Source organism: Quercus robur, chromosome 1, assembly GCF_932294415.1.
Source record: "Quercus robur chromosome 1, dhQueRobu3.1, whole genome shotgun sequence".
Taxonomy (NCBI): domain Eukaryota; kingdom Viridiplantae; phylum Streptophyta; class Magnoliopsida; order Fagales; family Fagaceae; genus Quercus; species Quercus robur.
The window spans coordinates 21,201,057-21,217,437 of record NC_065534.1 but is presented as its reverse complement, the minus strand read 5'-3'; the positions used below and the strand labels follow the sequence as shown (position 1 = coordinate 21,217,437).

At 32.7% G+C, this 16,381-nt stretch overlaps 2 protein-coding genes across 2 annotated transcripts; one reads left to right on the top strand and one right to left on the bottom strand.

Moving 5' to 3' along the window:
* Window positions 1-879: 879 nt before the first annotated feature.
* On the top strand, window positions 880-4,263 carry LOC126725179 (non-specific lipid transfer protein GPI-anchored 12-like). Its single transcript, XM_050429723.1, has 3 exons — window positions 880-1,404; window positions 2,350-2,406; window positions 3,900-4,263. Exons 1-3 carry the CDS (start codon window positions 1,017-1,019, stop codon window positions 4,025-4,027), a joined length of 573 nt encoding a protein of 190 aa, XP_050285680.1. The 5' UTR covers window positions 880-1,016; the 3' UTR covers window positions 4,028-4,263.
* A 7,285-nt stretch (window positions 4,264-11,548) lies between these two features.
* LOC126725171 (NDR1/HIN1-like protein 13) lies at window positions 11,549-12,652 on the bottom strand. Its single transcript, XM_050429711.1, has one exon. The coding sequence runs from the start codon at window positions 12,545-12,547 to the stop codon at window positions 11,693-11,695; it is 855 nt and encodes a 284-aa protein (XP_050285668.1). The 5' UTR covers window positions 12,548-12,652; the 3' UTR covers window positions 11,549-11,692.
* Between the last annotated feature and the right edge of the window lie 3,729 nt (window positions 12,653-16,381).

Genomic DNA, 16,381 nt, shown 5'->3' with positions numbered 1-16,381 from the left:
CACAAACACAAGCTCTCACCAATAAATCAAAATCATAAACTTCACTTCTCTCACAAGCCTAAAACCCATTGTACCCTTTTTTACAACCCCAAAAAACTATACGAAGTACAAGAGATCTTCCAATTTAAAAAATAACTATAATCAAACATCGTTGGTTATGGATATTTGAACCCATGAATTTTTTGGTTAGATATTATTTTACAATTATAAGGTAGTAAATCCCATTAAATTGATCATAACTTTACATACAACGATTGTAACTTGGTATTGACTCATTCAATAAATATAGCCAGAAAACTCAAACATCACGTATAAAGGATTCGAGAGTACCATAGGATTTTTTGTGCTCTATAATAAGACAATTGTGCATGACTAAGCTAAATTTATTTATTTATTTTAAAGAGTTAAGGTGCCTAGTCCCCACAATATGTCCTTTGGAAATAGTATGACACAGAATAGAAAATAGATAGCTTATCATGCATGCTCATCCGAAAAATTGATATCACAGCGGTTCCATTTGCCTAGTTGTAACTTGTAATAGACATTTGATTATATTAGGGAAATGTTAACGAATATTCTTAGAGCATTGTTTTAGGAATTATTTTTAGAAATCTTTTACGGAAATATGATAAAATAATTAATTTTTTGTCGATTTTTTATATTTCTCATAAAAATGATGTCAAATGTTTTTTAATATAGTTCATTAACAATTGTTCTAAGAGCATCAGATAACATTAATCTATTATATTAGTATTTCACATCCAAGTAGGAGAGAGAGAGAGAGCTTTCAAGTTCAAATTTATTATTTGCACAACATAGTTAGCTGGTAGTTACAATCAATAATTTCGGCTACCAACAAAAGATGGGGAACCCCCTTTCCCAAAGCCTCTATTTTAACTCCTACAACAACTCTCTACTCTCTACACACAAAACTTTTATTAGTGGTTGTATTGCAAAGTAGAAAAACAGAGAGAAATTTGAGCTAAGAGAAAGACACAAGAATAGATCACAAAAAAATGACCATGGCCACTGCCAAAGTCTTTGCCATGGTTGCAGCCTCAGTCGTATTGTTTTCTGCATTTTTTCACAGTGTTTCAGCTCAGGCAGAGGCACCAGGTTCATCACCAGCTTCAGCTTCGGCACCAGCAGTGGATCCTTGCCTTAATAGTTTGGTGAACATGTCTGACTGCCTAACTTTTGTGGTGACTGGAAGCAATGCTACAAAGCCTGATAAGGCTTGCTGCCCTGAGCTTGCTGGGCTGCTTGAAAGCAACCCTATTTGCTTGTGTGAGTTGCTTGGGAGCAACATTGCAGAAAGTTATGGGTTCAACATTGATGTCAAAAGGGCTCTCAAGCTTCCTTCTCTTTGTGGTCTTCAAACACCCCCTGTTAGCACTTGCTCAGGTACACTCCACAGTCCACACCTTTGATTCTTTGGAAGATTTTTATTCTTTTTGTACATAAGAAAAGTCACGAGAAAGTTAAATTATGTGGATAAATAATAAGTGTCATTCATGCCATGGTGGTTTAGATTTTGTTGGTTATTCAATCACATCATATAATATCACCTTATATGAGAGTTTAAATTTTTAATGTAGTCTTCCATTTATTGGATAAAGTTGAATTTTTAGTGAAAATCACAGATCATTTTTGGATCTCCTCCCTAGTTATGTTTTAATGGAATTAATAATTGAAATTAGCTTAATTTTGATCTTTTAATTTTAATTTTTCTATATTAATCTCAGAGTGTGCGTTACATTTGCCACATCAATTATTTTGGTTAAAAATTAAACGGAGAGGAGATCCAATAATCAAATTGATTTTTTTTTTTATAGTTGATAGACTAAATTGACACAATTAATAGTTGAGGAACCAAGGGCGAAAAATGAACTTTTTAAAATTGATGGATAAAAAAAATTAAAAAAATAAAAATTTTTAGTAAAATTTAGAGATGAAAACATTATCTTACTCTTAAAATTATTAATGTAGTTTGTTTTAAGTAGAACTTTAAAATTTAATTTAGTTTATTTAAGTAAAATTCTAATTTGCTATAAAGTAAATTAAAAATTTTTAATGTGAAATTATATTGCCTCTACCTCAATAAAATCAGGGTAAAATTGTGGCACAATAGACTCTGTTCCTACATTTTTTGAAGACAACGAGTTGTTAAGAACACTGACATGCTTGTACTGTTAATGTGACCAACTTCTGTCCATACGAACCAACCTTTTTTTCTTTTTAGGTTGGTGAACGGTGATTGGCATTCAATGTAGGTAGGTACTAAAATTAATGCATCAAAGGCTTTGAAATGATAAATACTAAAATCAATTTTTGTGTTGTGTTTGACAGCTGCGGGATATCCAGTGCCTGGCCCAGTAGGAGGTCCATCACCGAGTGAGTCACTAGGTAATTCCTCCCTCTTTTTAATCTTTTTGTTTGTTTTCTTAAAAGATCACATCATTTTTCACAATTTTTTGTTGCAATTGTGACGATTAATGAAAAAAAAAATTGTGAATTTATGTGTAAGTAATGATTAACTACTCACAGTTTGCCACATCAAAATTTTGACAAAAAAATTGTGGAAGAATTTGTAGTTCTTAAACTAATCTCAATAAAAAGTAAAGGGCAAATACTATTATATATTCACACACTTATTTCACACAAACTTACACGCACATGCGAAATGCACTAAAATTGTGAAATGGTGAAAGTATAATGACTTAAAATCACAATCTCAATGCATTTTGCACGAATATGTAAATTGTATGGGTAAATATATACACCACTCAAAAGTAAATGTAAGCAAATAAGTTAGACTAAAAAATGAGGATGGCAAACGCACTCTAAAGTTTAAGATGGCCGGAAAGGATTTCATTGCAAAATTTGTGCTAATTCGACTTGTATGTAGTATATGTCTAAAAAGCTTGAAATTCAGCATAATTAAGGATTTTCTTTTATTCTATTTTTCGGTTGTATTTCTGTCAAATCTCAAATTTGTACTTTCGTAGTTGGATACAGAGGACTGTTGGGTCTATATAAATAATGTGCAATCTGTTTCTAGAACAAAAGAAACAAACACCATTGTGGACCTCTTCCAACATTCAGCATCGTATTTTGACCCTACCACAAATGGGGATCACGATAGCTGTCAGCATAGTTTTAAAACCCATACCGGATCAGTCTAATTGAGAATTGGGTATCAGTTTAGTCCGGTAAAAATATCAAAATTCGGTCAAAATTGGGAACTCGAAGCAAATTTGGTTTTACCCCCGGTCCGGTTTTTAAAACAATGGTTATCGGAATAGTTATTAAACTAGTAATGCTACTTTTACTATATATATATTTTTAGGATAATTTTATAATAAATTTTAAGTGACAAGTTTTTATTAATTTTAAACTAAGCATATCACTGACATCATTTTTTTACTCTATCAATAACAGCTTGCCACCTAAATTTGATATGAAACTATTTATGAAAATACGGTATACATAATATTTCTCTTATTTTACTTACGAGAAATATTCACAACATTTTCACAACAAATCTTAAGTAATAGATTGTTATTGGCTGTTATCAAGTTGGCAAAAAAGTAATCTAAGTGTTGGTAAAAAAGTAATTTCAGTGCTTGATTCAAATTAGAACCAATAACATCTTATCACATATGATTTGTTGTAAAAATGTTGTTAATGCATCACTTCTCTTTACTTGCATTATGTTTTTCTTATTTTAATTACATGGGCTTATTTGTCTAGATCCTTAATTATTGGGCCGTTTAATTGAGATCATAAAACTCAGTCCAATCTCTAATTCATTCTTGGCCACTGAGCTGCTTATATGCTTTTACTTTCAATGTCCTAACAATGTCCTAACCTTATTTTTTTCCTGGAAAAAAAAAAAGGATTATCACCAGGAGCAGAACCAGCTGCCCTCCCCACATCAGGGAAAAATGGAGCTTCAAGCAATTTAGGGTTCACCCTAGCTTTTACTGTTGGCTTGGCATTTGCATTTCTTCCAGTATTCTTCTGATTATATATTACTAGCTACTATCTGATTGAAATTCATATTTATTTAGATGTTGTAACCAGATTTATTTAAGAAACACATATGTCGTGACAGTACTAAATCCTTTTGCCTATATGCCAATAATGTGTACGAGTCCTTGATTTCGTTAAAGGTTTATACCTTTTGTATTGAGCTTTGATTGAGATTGATTATTTTTTGGGATGATCTCTATTATTCAAGTTTGAGCCTGTTTATATCTACATCCAATGTGGTGATTTCTAGAATGCATGTTTAAGAATTGATGATGTTTAATTCTGTACTATATCCTCTTCTCAAAACAAAAACAAAAAAAATCTGTATAGTATCTATTCACCAAAAAAGTGTTACACCATTATACAATATTCTATATCATTCACTAATATAGGAGTATTTAGTTGTAGGTTCTAATTAGTTCATGGAATCCCTAGGAGAGCCGCCGACTCCAATTGGAAAAAATTTGTCATCGAACAAGGTATTTTAGGTTAAAATTCCACCTAAAAAAAACTAATTTCATGCATTTTAACCTAACGATAAAAAAATATTTATCTTGGAGTGATAAATAAATAAATATATAATTATTATTCAGAAAAAAAAAAAAAAAAAAAAAAAAAAAAAAAAAAAATCTAATCATATCTATCAAAAAATATAGTATTATATTCATTCAAATATTTATGGTTTTTACTTGTTATTAAAGCCAAGATTCTAAAACTTCACATTTCTCCCTTTGTCCTATGCTCTTCCTACTCCTACATCATCACTTGTAAGATCTCTCATCATCAATCTACAAAATGTCGAAGAAGTCATTGCAAATAGACAAAATATGTGCCTACATGCACCGCCTAAAGGTTTTGTCTCTTATAGCTAAATGCTTCACATGCCACAAACTTCGAGCCACACATCAACATGTGCCCTGTCAAACTCATCTATACGAGCTAAACACATTGCTCTGCCACACGTCAACACCAGATTCCAACACGTCGACCCTAGGTACCACATTAGCTATGGCACATCATCACAGGTTGCAATCAACATTCAACACCATCCTAACTGCCATGCCACTTTTTTTTTTGGTTCTAGATCTGATTTTATCCATCCCAAAAGACCATAAAGGCGTAAACACTTCTAGTTCTAACTTAAAATTGATAATAAAATCAAATAGCAAAATCACATCTTAGAAGTCTGATGATTAGTAATGAATCCTTATTTTATTTAAGGTGGCAAAACTTGATACGATCCATAAACTTGACATGACTAGTCTGTTTATAAACATGTTATAAGTTAAGGTTAAATGAATTCGAATCATGTTTGGGTTGATGCAACTAACTCGTTTAATAAACGCATCTAATTTTATCCACCAACACCCCAATTAATGCAAAATGAATGTACAGAACATATCCACGCATAACATGTGTTGCCAACCCAAGGGATCAAAGCCAAGAGGAATCTTGGTGTTACACTAGTGTCTCCCTTTTTCCTTTGTTTTCTTTCCTATGGTCCGTTTATATCTCTCTTGTCTGACAATACATAGTTTGTATGCAACTCAGTTTGGAAGAATTCCTCCAACTAGGTTAGGTGGCACCTTAAAAAACTGACATGTGTCTTGACTAAAAATCACCTAGCCGGCTAACCCACTTAATCATAGTTCACACACTTTAGTGGGTTAGGAGATTTTGGATCAAAACACATGTCAATTTTATAAGGTGTCACCTAACCTAGTTTGGAAGAATTCCTCCATTTGGTGTGCATATAAACTTTATCCTATAAATTAATGCAAAGAATTTTGAGCTAGGATTTTATCAAATTTGGTGTCCCACTGGGCTTGGGCCAACCCAAATGCCAAGAAAGAGTAAAACATTAATATAAGAACCTGTGGCCCTGTTTGGTCATCCAATTTTTGTTTTCCAAAAACTTAGAAAACTGTTTTTTAAAATTGTATTTGGAACTAGTTTTCAAAACACAATTTTGACATGATTTGTGTTTGGCTCCTATTTTCTAAAGGAGAAAACCAAAAAATGTAAGTGGAACTTAGTAGTACCAGTACCACCTATCATCTATTTCTTGTACATTTTGCGGTAATATAAGCTCATGTAGTGTGCAATGGCAATTTTTGAACGTTTCATTATTGAGATTGTTTAATCAGAAATTCTGCTAATTAAAATTGCACACGACTTGGTCCAACAGTTGGGAAAGTTTCTTCGTTCAATACTGTTTCTTCTTGATGGAAGTAATTGCAGACTTAGACAAAATCTTAACTGAATAATTTTCTTTCTACTAGTTTCTTAACAACCCCACGAGATCCAAATTTCAGAAACATACACGCAAGCCTGCACAGAGATTATAGATATATATATATATATATATATATATATATATATATATATATTAAAGAATGAGAAGCAGGGCAGCTTGTGTATGTCAATATGTGTATACAATCTTGCGGTCTTTCCTTCTCGTTTCAATCGGTGAAAACATGAACGAATAATAATTTGATAATAATATATGGAATTTTTATACATTAATTGGTCAGGATGTTTCAGAGTATAGCAATTGCGTCACTTCAAGACTGGTTCATCACATCACCTCAAATAACTGAAAAGAAAATGGAAACTTAATTAGGGAGCACAAACTGCCACGTGAAAGTACAATTTGCATTAATTGTTGTATTAACTGTCACAGTGTGTTAAGAGTCTTATAACTAAATCGATATTTTTTAATATTTTCAAAAAATACGTTAGAATTCAAATCCTTCCTCCCAACTATTAAATAATCCAAAAAAAAAAAAAAAAGTTCTATGCACCATTTAAGATGGAAAGATCGATGAAGCACCAAGAAGAGTGCCTCAATCCCTATAATGGCAGAGCCTCGTGTGAGAAAGGCCAATTGCTTTCTATTTTTTGGATAGAAGGGGCGATTGCAATCTTAACATTTTTTTTTTTTTTTTTGAGAATGACAATCTCAACATGATGCAATGTAGAACAATAAATTAATACTGTATACCATATAATGTAATTTTTTTTTTTTTAAGGGAACTTATAATGTGAATTGAGTACTATAAATCATAACTATGCCAAGGATTCATCATTTTTATGCGATATATCGCTACAATCTCCTTTAATAAATTAAAATTTTAAATAAATTACATAATTTTTCTAATGGTCTAAGATAGTTCAAAATTTTAAAAAATAAATTATAGTTTTAAATTAAAATCACTAACTTTCAATAGTTTCAATTCACACTCTCAAGGAGTCTCTGATAAATAAATTATTAATAGAAATTTATATAAGTTGTTACTAATAAGAAACTTTGGTTTGAATATCGCCTAAATCAAAATGAAATCCATCGATGTTGTTACTAGAAGGTAAAGAATACCATCATGGAGCTGACATCATCTATCCAAATACAAAGAAAGAAAAAAAAATATCTATGTTAAATTATAAGACATTTGATACACTTCAAGTTATGACATTGTTTATTAACCCATCATTTAATGTCAATAAATATTCATAATAAGGTTACATATTATGTCAGTTAACATCCAAATCTTATAATATTGTATCACATATTATATAACAAAAAGTTAAAAACTTTATGTAGCCAAGGCCATGGCAGCTCCCGTGGACAAACTACCTAGGCCATGGTAGTGATACAATATAAGTATATTAAAATATTTAACATATCTACTTAAGTGAAGCTCTATTGCCAGAATTTCAAAGAATAATACCCTGCTTAAAATTCTACTACCAAGAGCTTTTAGAAATTTAAAAGAATTTTCATTATTGATTTTATATTATATTAATAACTTACCATAGTTTTTTTTTAGTTTTAATTATAAAAGGGGGAAATATACATATTTTGCTCACACCATCTGGCTTAATATATGTATTACAAGTTGTATAACATAACTTTGTCACGTGACTCATTATGACTACATTTATAATATTAACACAATTTACTTTAAGTGAAAAAATTACCAAGGGTTTTTTTAAAATAAATTAAAATTTTTAAAACACAATTATCAAAAGTTTAAAGACATTTAGAAGAAGTTTAATCACTTATTTAAAATTATTGTATAATCTATTATCATATTTGGCTTTTCAATAAACTCTTGGACTTACATCAAGTGTATTTTTTCATATAACTTAATTTTTCTTCTCTTCTTTTTACCATCTATTTTATTATTGAAATAATTTTTTAGTTTACTTGTAATACTTATTAATTGTATCTAGAAAAACCTGAACTCTTCGGTTTGGCCAAAGAAATTATTTGACACATACATCTCAACTAATTCTTTGCATTTATTTTTTAAATCCACCTTTAAATGCATCTTCAAGTACAAGAGATAGACTAGTGTCGATTTCCCTTGGAAGATTAGTACCTCTTAAATTCTTTTATCTGGATCGATAACCCATCAAAGCAAGTAAGACATACGGATTCAATGCCCACAGCAGACCGTCATGCAGTTTTGAAGAACTGAAAATAAAAAATAAAAAATAAAAAGAAAGAAAGAAAGCAAGAATAAAAATAAATAAATTACTCGGTTAACAGGTGCTCTTAAAATATTCGTTTATTGACTATTTTAAAAAATATTTTATACAACTTTTATGAGAAACATTTTTTTTAATTGTTATAAAAGTTATTTACTCTTTTATTTTGTCATAAAATCTTTTTTAAAAACTGATCTATGAATAAATATTCATAGAACATCCGTTAACTTTTGCCATAAATAAATGAAGATTAAATAGAGGATATCCATAGTAATAGTAGTATTTATTCCCTCCAATAGAAAGTGGTTTAGGTATTTGAGCATGGGTCAAATAATGCCTACCTAATTTTATATCAAAATTCTGGCAAAGACTGTTTCCTATTTATTGAATATGACACATGCTAAAGTGGTTCTGCAACTAATTAATCAGTAATCATGGACTGCCTTGTTAAATCTCATCATTTTTTTCCTGGGTATAGTTGAAGATGTCTTTAACAAGTTAAGAAATGAGTACAAGTTTACACAAAACTTTTTAACCTCAATTACTTGAGTTTTACTTTTAAATTACTTCCACAGATGATTAATGGTTTCCATGTCTAAATTTCGATAACTTTTGGATTCCCAAATGTTGATGACCACTTCCCTTTTTTTTTTTTTTTTTTTTAAAAAAATTAGGTGCAATGGTGAAAGAGAGAGTCTTGGACTACTTCACTTGTCAACTCTATAAAATTTTCAAAAAAATACATGATGACCCACATACAAACACTAAGTCAAGGATGAGAAAATGTAAATTCACACTAAAAATAGTTAAGAATTGGATTAAAATAAATCATATAATAGTGTTGAAAATGAAATAAATAGTATCATATCCTACATAGCAATGTTCTCCATCAATCTGCTGTGTACAACAAAGCTAAAAATTTATTTCATATATCAAATAACATATAAAAAATAAAAATTTAAAAAAAAAACATATCAAGCACTATATGTTTATACAACATTCTCTCACCACTGAAACATCATTGCGCAATCAACGACTTTATGCATCTTTCTTACATCCAAGTTAGCTAGGTGTGACTGTTTCACTAATTTGACAATTTTGATTTGTTTCAGTCCAGCGACTTTAATTAATGCAGGCTGGCTTGTACCAAACCTCAGGTGTCCCATTTCTAAAAAGTCAATAAAGTTTAATAATACAAAAATTTTCACTATTTTTTTACTATTGTTTTTAGAACCTTCTTTACTACTATTAACGTCACGTGTAATTATTATTAAAAAAAATGTGACTAAGGTAGCATTTGGATGGCTGATGTGTTTCAGCGTTTTGCGTTATGATGACCCATGTGTGAACAGTAATTTTTTTATTATTTTTAGTTTTCAGTAAAATAAGTTGTATTTAAACGCACCATATAATTGGTAGATAATAAAAAATAAAGACAAAGTTTATCTACAATATTGTTTGTAGCCTTAGGTTACAAACTTATTCAATAAAATAAACATTATTACATATTTTAAAAATCTAATTGTTGAATTGCATATTCTTTATACTCTTAATACATATGTCAAGATTTGTATCATTCAGATATTATTTACTATATAATTTAGAAGCTCATATTTTATGTATAATTTTAAACTACGAAAACTTGCAATTCAAACAATTTATTGATGAAATAACTATTGACTTTTAATTTTTTAGAAATTTTGCAAGTATGGAGGATATAAGAAAAAGATGTAATCCAATGGTAAATTTGTCAGAATTCACCTCTAATAAGAAGATATTGAGTAATAGAGTAAGATTGTAACATAAGGTTACAACCAATTTTGTAATTAAACTTTATTCTAAAAATAATATTATAATAAATAACTGTGGAAGTGAAATATAAATAGTTAAGTACTAATCTATCTCTTGGATTTGCAAAGAGATGCATATTCCCAACAGGTCCTAGCCAACGAGAAAGTATATCCTAGATCTGGTGTATGTAATGGATGTCTTACAATACGTGTGGACCATACTAGTGCATGGAGCCCATTAATTGTGAGAGAGTTGTTACATGCATCGGTAATTTAACATAGTATCAAAGCAGAAAATTATGAATTCAATTCCTATCTTTACTCTACCTTCCATTTAAAATGTTAAAAATAAATCTCATGTGTTAGGCTCCATTTATTAAGGGGATGGTTAGATCCATAAGTGAGGAGGAGTGTTAGAGTTATGATTGAGTGATTAAATTCACAGTTTTCTAACAGTTTAAACTTTTGGAACAATTTGTTATTAAATTGATGCCGGGTAAACTTTCTCCCAATCAACTCCCTATAAATACTCAAAGTCTCCGTTTTTGTGCGATATGAAATATACTACTTAGAAACTTTGTTGAAACTAACTTTCACATTAGTGTCCTAACTAGACTTTTGGAGCACTAGTTTCCAACCAACTCTAATTGGTCTCGATTGTAGTTATTAAGTTCAATCTCTTTTGCAAGATTCGTCAAGTAGCTCAAGCATTTAGAAGAGGACATTCCTAGTTAGGAGTATGCATGGGTCGGATTGGACAGATAAAGGGTAATATTTTTAACCAACCTGCCAATGGCGGGTTAAGAAAATTCCAATCCACCACCGACCCACCAATTTATAATTGAGGATCGAAGTTTCACTAACAAAATTTCTTATTTAAAAATTAAAAAAAAAAATTCATGTCATATTATACACACACAAAGGGAGGGGGGGGGGGGGGGTGGGAGTGTCATGCGTGATAAGAACTCATATAAACTAAGGGGAGTGCCATTTATACCAAAGTTTTTCTATAAAATATTAGATGAAGAGAGGAAAAATTTCTATTTTTTTTAGTAATTGAGTTAGCATATTTTTCTTGGTCATCTTTACCTATTATGCTATTATCGACAACTTGCTACCCCATGCTTGTGAAATCTTTTTAGTCCAAAAGCAATTCCCAATTTCTTGGGACCGAGCCCCATCTTCCAATCCCAAATTATACAATAAGATAATTTTGAAATAACAAAGATAGATGGTAACTAAAACAATGTGTATATTACTTTCATAATCTGTATAAAGAAGCTATAACATAATCACAAAAATTAAAAAAGAAAAATTTATACCAAAAATCCTAATTCTAAAACCAAAATAAACATACTGCCAAACACGTAGTATGTCTACCAAATCTTCACACCGTAGTGACAATCCTTAGAAAATATTTTAGCATTGGCCGTTAAGCTATCGACCGTTATGTCACAGTCAACCTTAACGGTAATCGTCCAAGACTTAACGGACCCCACTTTAATTTTAACCGGAGCTCTAACCGTCAAAAGTAACGGCACTTTCCCTTGGCTCTGAGCTTGCAACAACGAATTCTTAACCGTACTGGTCAAAACCACACCGGAGCCCTTTAACGCCGTTTCGAAAACCGTCACGTTATTAGACGGCTGGTAAAACGAAGGCACCGCGCCGTTACAGAGAGAAACGTCGTCGTAATAGATCTCGACGGAGCTCTTCGGTTCGTAGTAGATCCCGATCTTCTCGTTCGGGTTATCGGCTCTAACTGTAACGTCGAACTCAGGTGAGACCGTTAGAGAAGCTGATGACGCGGCGGCGGCGGCGGCGGTGAAGTTCAGGCCGGAGACGGAGATGGCGTCGACGGAGTAATTCGGAGACCGGGGCTTGACTACGAGGTAGAATATTGCGGCGGAGACGGCGAGGAGGGCGAGGAGGAAAGCGAGGATTCCGAAGGACCAGCAGAGGCAGCGACAGCACGGCCGGCGGCGAGTTTTGGATTTGCGAGTGAGGGCTTGGTAGCGATCAGCGTTTTCCGGCGGAGGAACACGGTAGACTTGGTCCTTAGGGATGTGGATCACGTAGGTACCAGGTGGAGGAACGGGTTTGTCGGGACAAGGATTCGGACGAGTGGCGAGTGTCAACATTGGTTCGGAACTCTCCGAGGATGTTTCGTCGTTTACTGAAACCGGTGGCTGTGGCGGCGGCGAGTCGCGTGGGTGAACTCGGTCGGTCATTTTTATTACTATTTTTTTTGTGGGTACGGAGTTATAGAATTTAGATATAAACTCGGTGAGTGAATCAGCGAGAGAAAATTGTAATGTGTGAGAGAGAGAGAGAAAAAATGGGATATATATACGAGGCTAAGAAGAGAGAGAGAGAGAAATGTAGGAGCGTGTCGAATGAGTAAACAGCAATGGATTTCACAGGTCAGCATGAGATGTCTAATAAATTACCACATGAACAAGTCCAATCCGTGTACCGAGTTCGTGTTTCCTTGCCTTTTGTCTGTTTCTTTTTTTTTTTTTTTTGAAAGACCGTGTGCAAGAGAATTTTTAATATATGTTTGTTGGATTGGCTACACACGGTTTTCTTTTCTAATAAAAGGTAAAGTCAAAAGTCTACCATTTTTACTATAATGTAAAATTGTTTTACTTACCTAAGTCTACTGTTCTAACCGAACAACTTATTTAGCTTTTTATTTAAAGCATTGTAAGTAAAAAATTCATGTAAAATCTGAAAATAGTAGGGGAAAAAAAAGTTTGCTTATAATTAAAATTCAAATTGTACACTTAAATAAAGCTTTTAAGTATCACTGATTGTTGTGATGGAGTGAAGACTTCAAGGAGTGTATCTAACTTAACAAAGAAGAAAACAACAAAGAACAAAGGCAAATACAATGTTCGATAAAGCTCATCAATATACTATTATGTCCCATATAAATCCCCCCAGAACTTGACCGAAATGAGGCCTTTAATACTGTCAAATGTCATTGAGAAAAGCAAAAATTAATAATAAAGGAACATAAATCTGTGGGAATAAGCACCAACATCGAAGGGTTAGGGTATTAATTATTAAAATCTTTTCGAGTTATTACCATTCTTCATTTCTATGGTTGGGATCGCATGGAGTGTTAAAGTTCAATTTGGTTTCCCTTAGGTGACAATCAGGGGGTAGAGTCCGCGCCAGGGCGGGGTGGTGGCAACTGACCCCCTAGCTCCTCCAAAACTTTCGTAGCTATAGGCATATGTGAAGAGTTTGTCCCCTGTCATTCATTAACTTAAGGAAAAAATAAATAAATAAACACCACTCAGTAAAAGGAATAAAAAAAACTAACACATTCTTACTCAAAAAGACAAAAGAAAATATAAGAACCTGCCACCGTAATTAAGGCAGCAAGAAATTCCCTAACACATCAAACTATTTTTTTTATTTTTATTTTTTGATCTGGATACATTAAAGTCAAGAGAACTTCTAACTTTTTTGGCTTGTCTTAGATTTTCACTTTCACAACACTTCTGCCTTTTTTTTTTTTTTCTTTTTTTTTTATTTAATTTATTTACATAGTAAGAAACACAATAATTTACACAACAATTGAATTAGTAAATTTTTACTTTTTTTTTTTATTTGGACTCATCTTTGACATTCTTATTTATTTACTAGTTAACAATTAACCACTTAATAATTATGAAAATTTTTGTGACTCCATAATTATTGAAATTTGTTCATATCGCTCACTATTTTAATTAGTGGACCCCATATTTTACCAATAATAATAATAATAATAATAATAATAATAAAACTACCTAATGTTCATACCACTAAAACTCTAAAGACACCACTATTTTTTTTCCTTCTATCTCTTGGTGTTTTTACAATTTCAAACTCAAGGTTTTTGACCCCCCGGAACTAAAATCCTAGCTCCGTCATTGGTGACAACTCTTTGATTCATGCTAAATGATGATTTTTTATGTATATACTAATTAACATATCCCATTCAACCACCTGTTAGCCTGATGAGGTAATGATACATGGGATGTTTTTGAATGAACTTAACATTATAGGTGATATATTAGATCACCTAGAAGAGCAGGTCAATCTGCAAATTTTAATGTATGATTAGAAAGTCTACCATATGATTAATTTAGATGTTGTATTTCAAACCAATCTGATTCATTAGCCTGATGAGGTAATGATACATGGGATGTTTTTGAATGAACTTAACATTATAGGTGATATACTAGATCACCTAGAAGAGCAGGTCAATCTGCAAATTTTAATGTATGATTAGAAAGTCTACCATATGATTAATTTAGATGTTGTATTTCAAACCAATCTGATTCATTAGCCTGATGAGGTAATGATACATGGGATGTTTTTGAATGAACTTAACATTATAGGTGATATACTAGATCACCTAGAAGAGCAGGTCAATCTGCAAATTTTAATGTATGATTAGAAAGTCTACCATATGATTAATTTAGATGTTGTATTTCAAACCAATCTGATTCATTAATAAAATCTTTCTTGCCTTTTGCTAAAAAGACCCCAAAAAAAGAATGGCCCATTTGTTTCCAAGGTAGACTTTTGTTATTTTTGGGGGAGAAAAATTAGCATTTTGGTCAAAAAGTCAATTATAAGCCAGATTAGTGTATTTGGCAACAGCTTATGACGTAGCTTGTTTTACTTCTTAACTGGTATGTACAGCTTATACTTTCAGTAAACGTTTTCAGCAATAAGCTAAATAAGCTGCGCCAGAAACGCCTTTTAGATTTTACGCGGCGTTTTTCAGATGAGATCTAGTGGGAAACCGCGTGGGGCTGGCTGCAGAGTACACTGGAGGACATAATTGTCATTTCATCAATTTTTGTGGACTGGGTAGTCTGGGTCTTTGAATTCTTCAGTTCTTTTTAGATGTGGACGCGGGTTTCTGAACTGGGAGTTGATGATGACACACAGTTTTTTTTTTTTTTTTGATAAAGACAGAAAGTTTTGAGTGATCAATTACTTTATTTATTTATTAGTTTATATTTGGAGTTATGCTTCTTATATATCTCTTCCCTTGGTTTATACCATGATGTTGGATTTTTGAAAAAAATGTATACTTGTTGAACTGGTAAAAGAACAGCACCAAAAAAAATTAAAAAGAAAAAGATAATTGTAAGGTTGAATTTATTCAACCATCTAATTGGCTTTATTCCGTGCCAAATTTGCTTGTAATTCAGCATTTAGTAACCCTGTATTTAGGTGGGTTTGTTGTAAGGGTAGTGAGTGAGATAGAGTGAAGATTGCTCAAGAGTGTGCAAGAAAACAGAGACTCGCGGCTGGGACTCGCGGGTGACTCGCGGCTGGGACTCGCGGGTGACTCGCGGCTACAAGCCGCCAGAAGCAGCACACGTGCCAAGCATGCTGGAAGATGAACAGTCATGCTAGCTGGAGCATTACAGGACAAAACAGGACAACTGGCCATACGGTTAACTCGCGACTGGAACTCGCGACTTAGTCAAGCCGCGAGGTCAAGCCGCGAGCCACCCCTGTTTTGTAAAACCTGACATTTCACATTCCTCTCCCACTCCAGTATAAATACCCCTTTTACCCACGATTGAAAGAGAGCTTCCAGAGAGAATTTTGAGAGAGAAACCCTAAAGAAAAACCAGATTGCTTCACCCACAATCTCTACCTTAGAGTCTCTTCAAATTCCTCAACTCTCTTCCTCTCCATTGTCAAATCCTTGAGAGGCATTATACCAAACCTGGTTCTCACCATCATCTTTACTGTGAGACAGTTGTTTGGATTTCTGGGAAGCAGTTAAGAAGGAGCCAATCTTCATTGGTTGATGCTACGGTCTAGTAGCGGAATCCGGGAAGCTAGAAAAGAAAAAAGTTCGGCGCAACCTCGTTGGAGCAAGAAGCTTGGAGGGCTTAGGTGCACTGGGTAGATTAGGCTTGGAGGGTCTATTGCTGTCCTTGTATCCCAACTGTATTTTCTAGTGGATTGATTACCGCTTGTTGTCTTTGTGTTTGCATCTTCCTTCCTATCTATCTTTGCCTTTATATTATCTGCTGTGGTTT

Coding starts and splice junctions, on each gene's coding strand:
- LOC126725171 (XM_050429711.1), bottom strand. CDS start 12,547: ATGACCGACCGAGTTCACCCACGCGACTCGCCGCCGCCACAGCCACCG.
- LOC126725179 (XM_050429723.1), top strand. CDS start 1,017: ATGACCATGGCCACTGCCAAAGTCTTTGCCATGGTTGCAGCCTCAGTC. Junction 1,405..2,349: donor CCCTGTTAGCACTTGCTCAG/GTACACTCCACA, acceptor TGTGTTTGACAG/CTGCGGGATATCCAGTGCCT. Junction 2,407..3,899: donor ATCACCGAGTGAGTCACTAG/GTAATTCCTCCC, acceptor AAAAAAAAAAAG/GATTATCACCAGGAGCAGAA.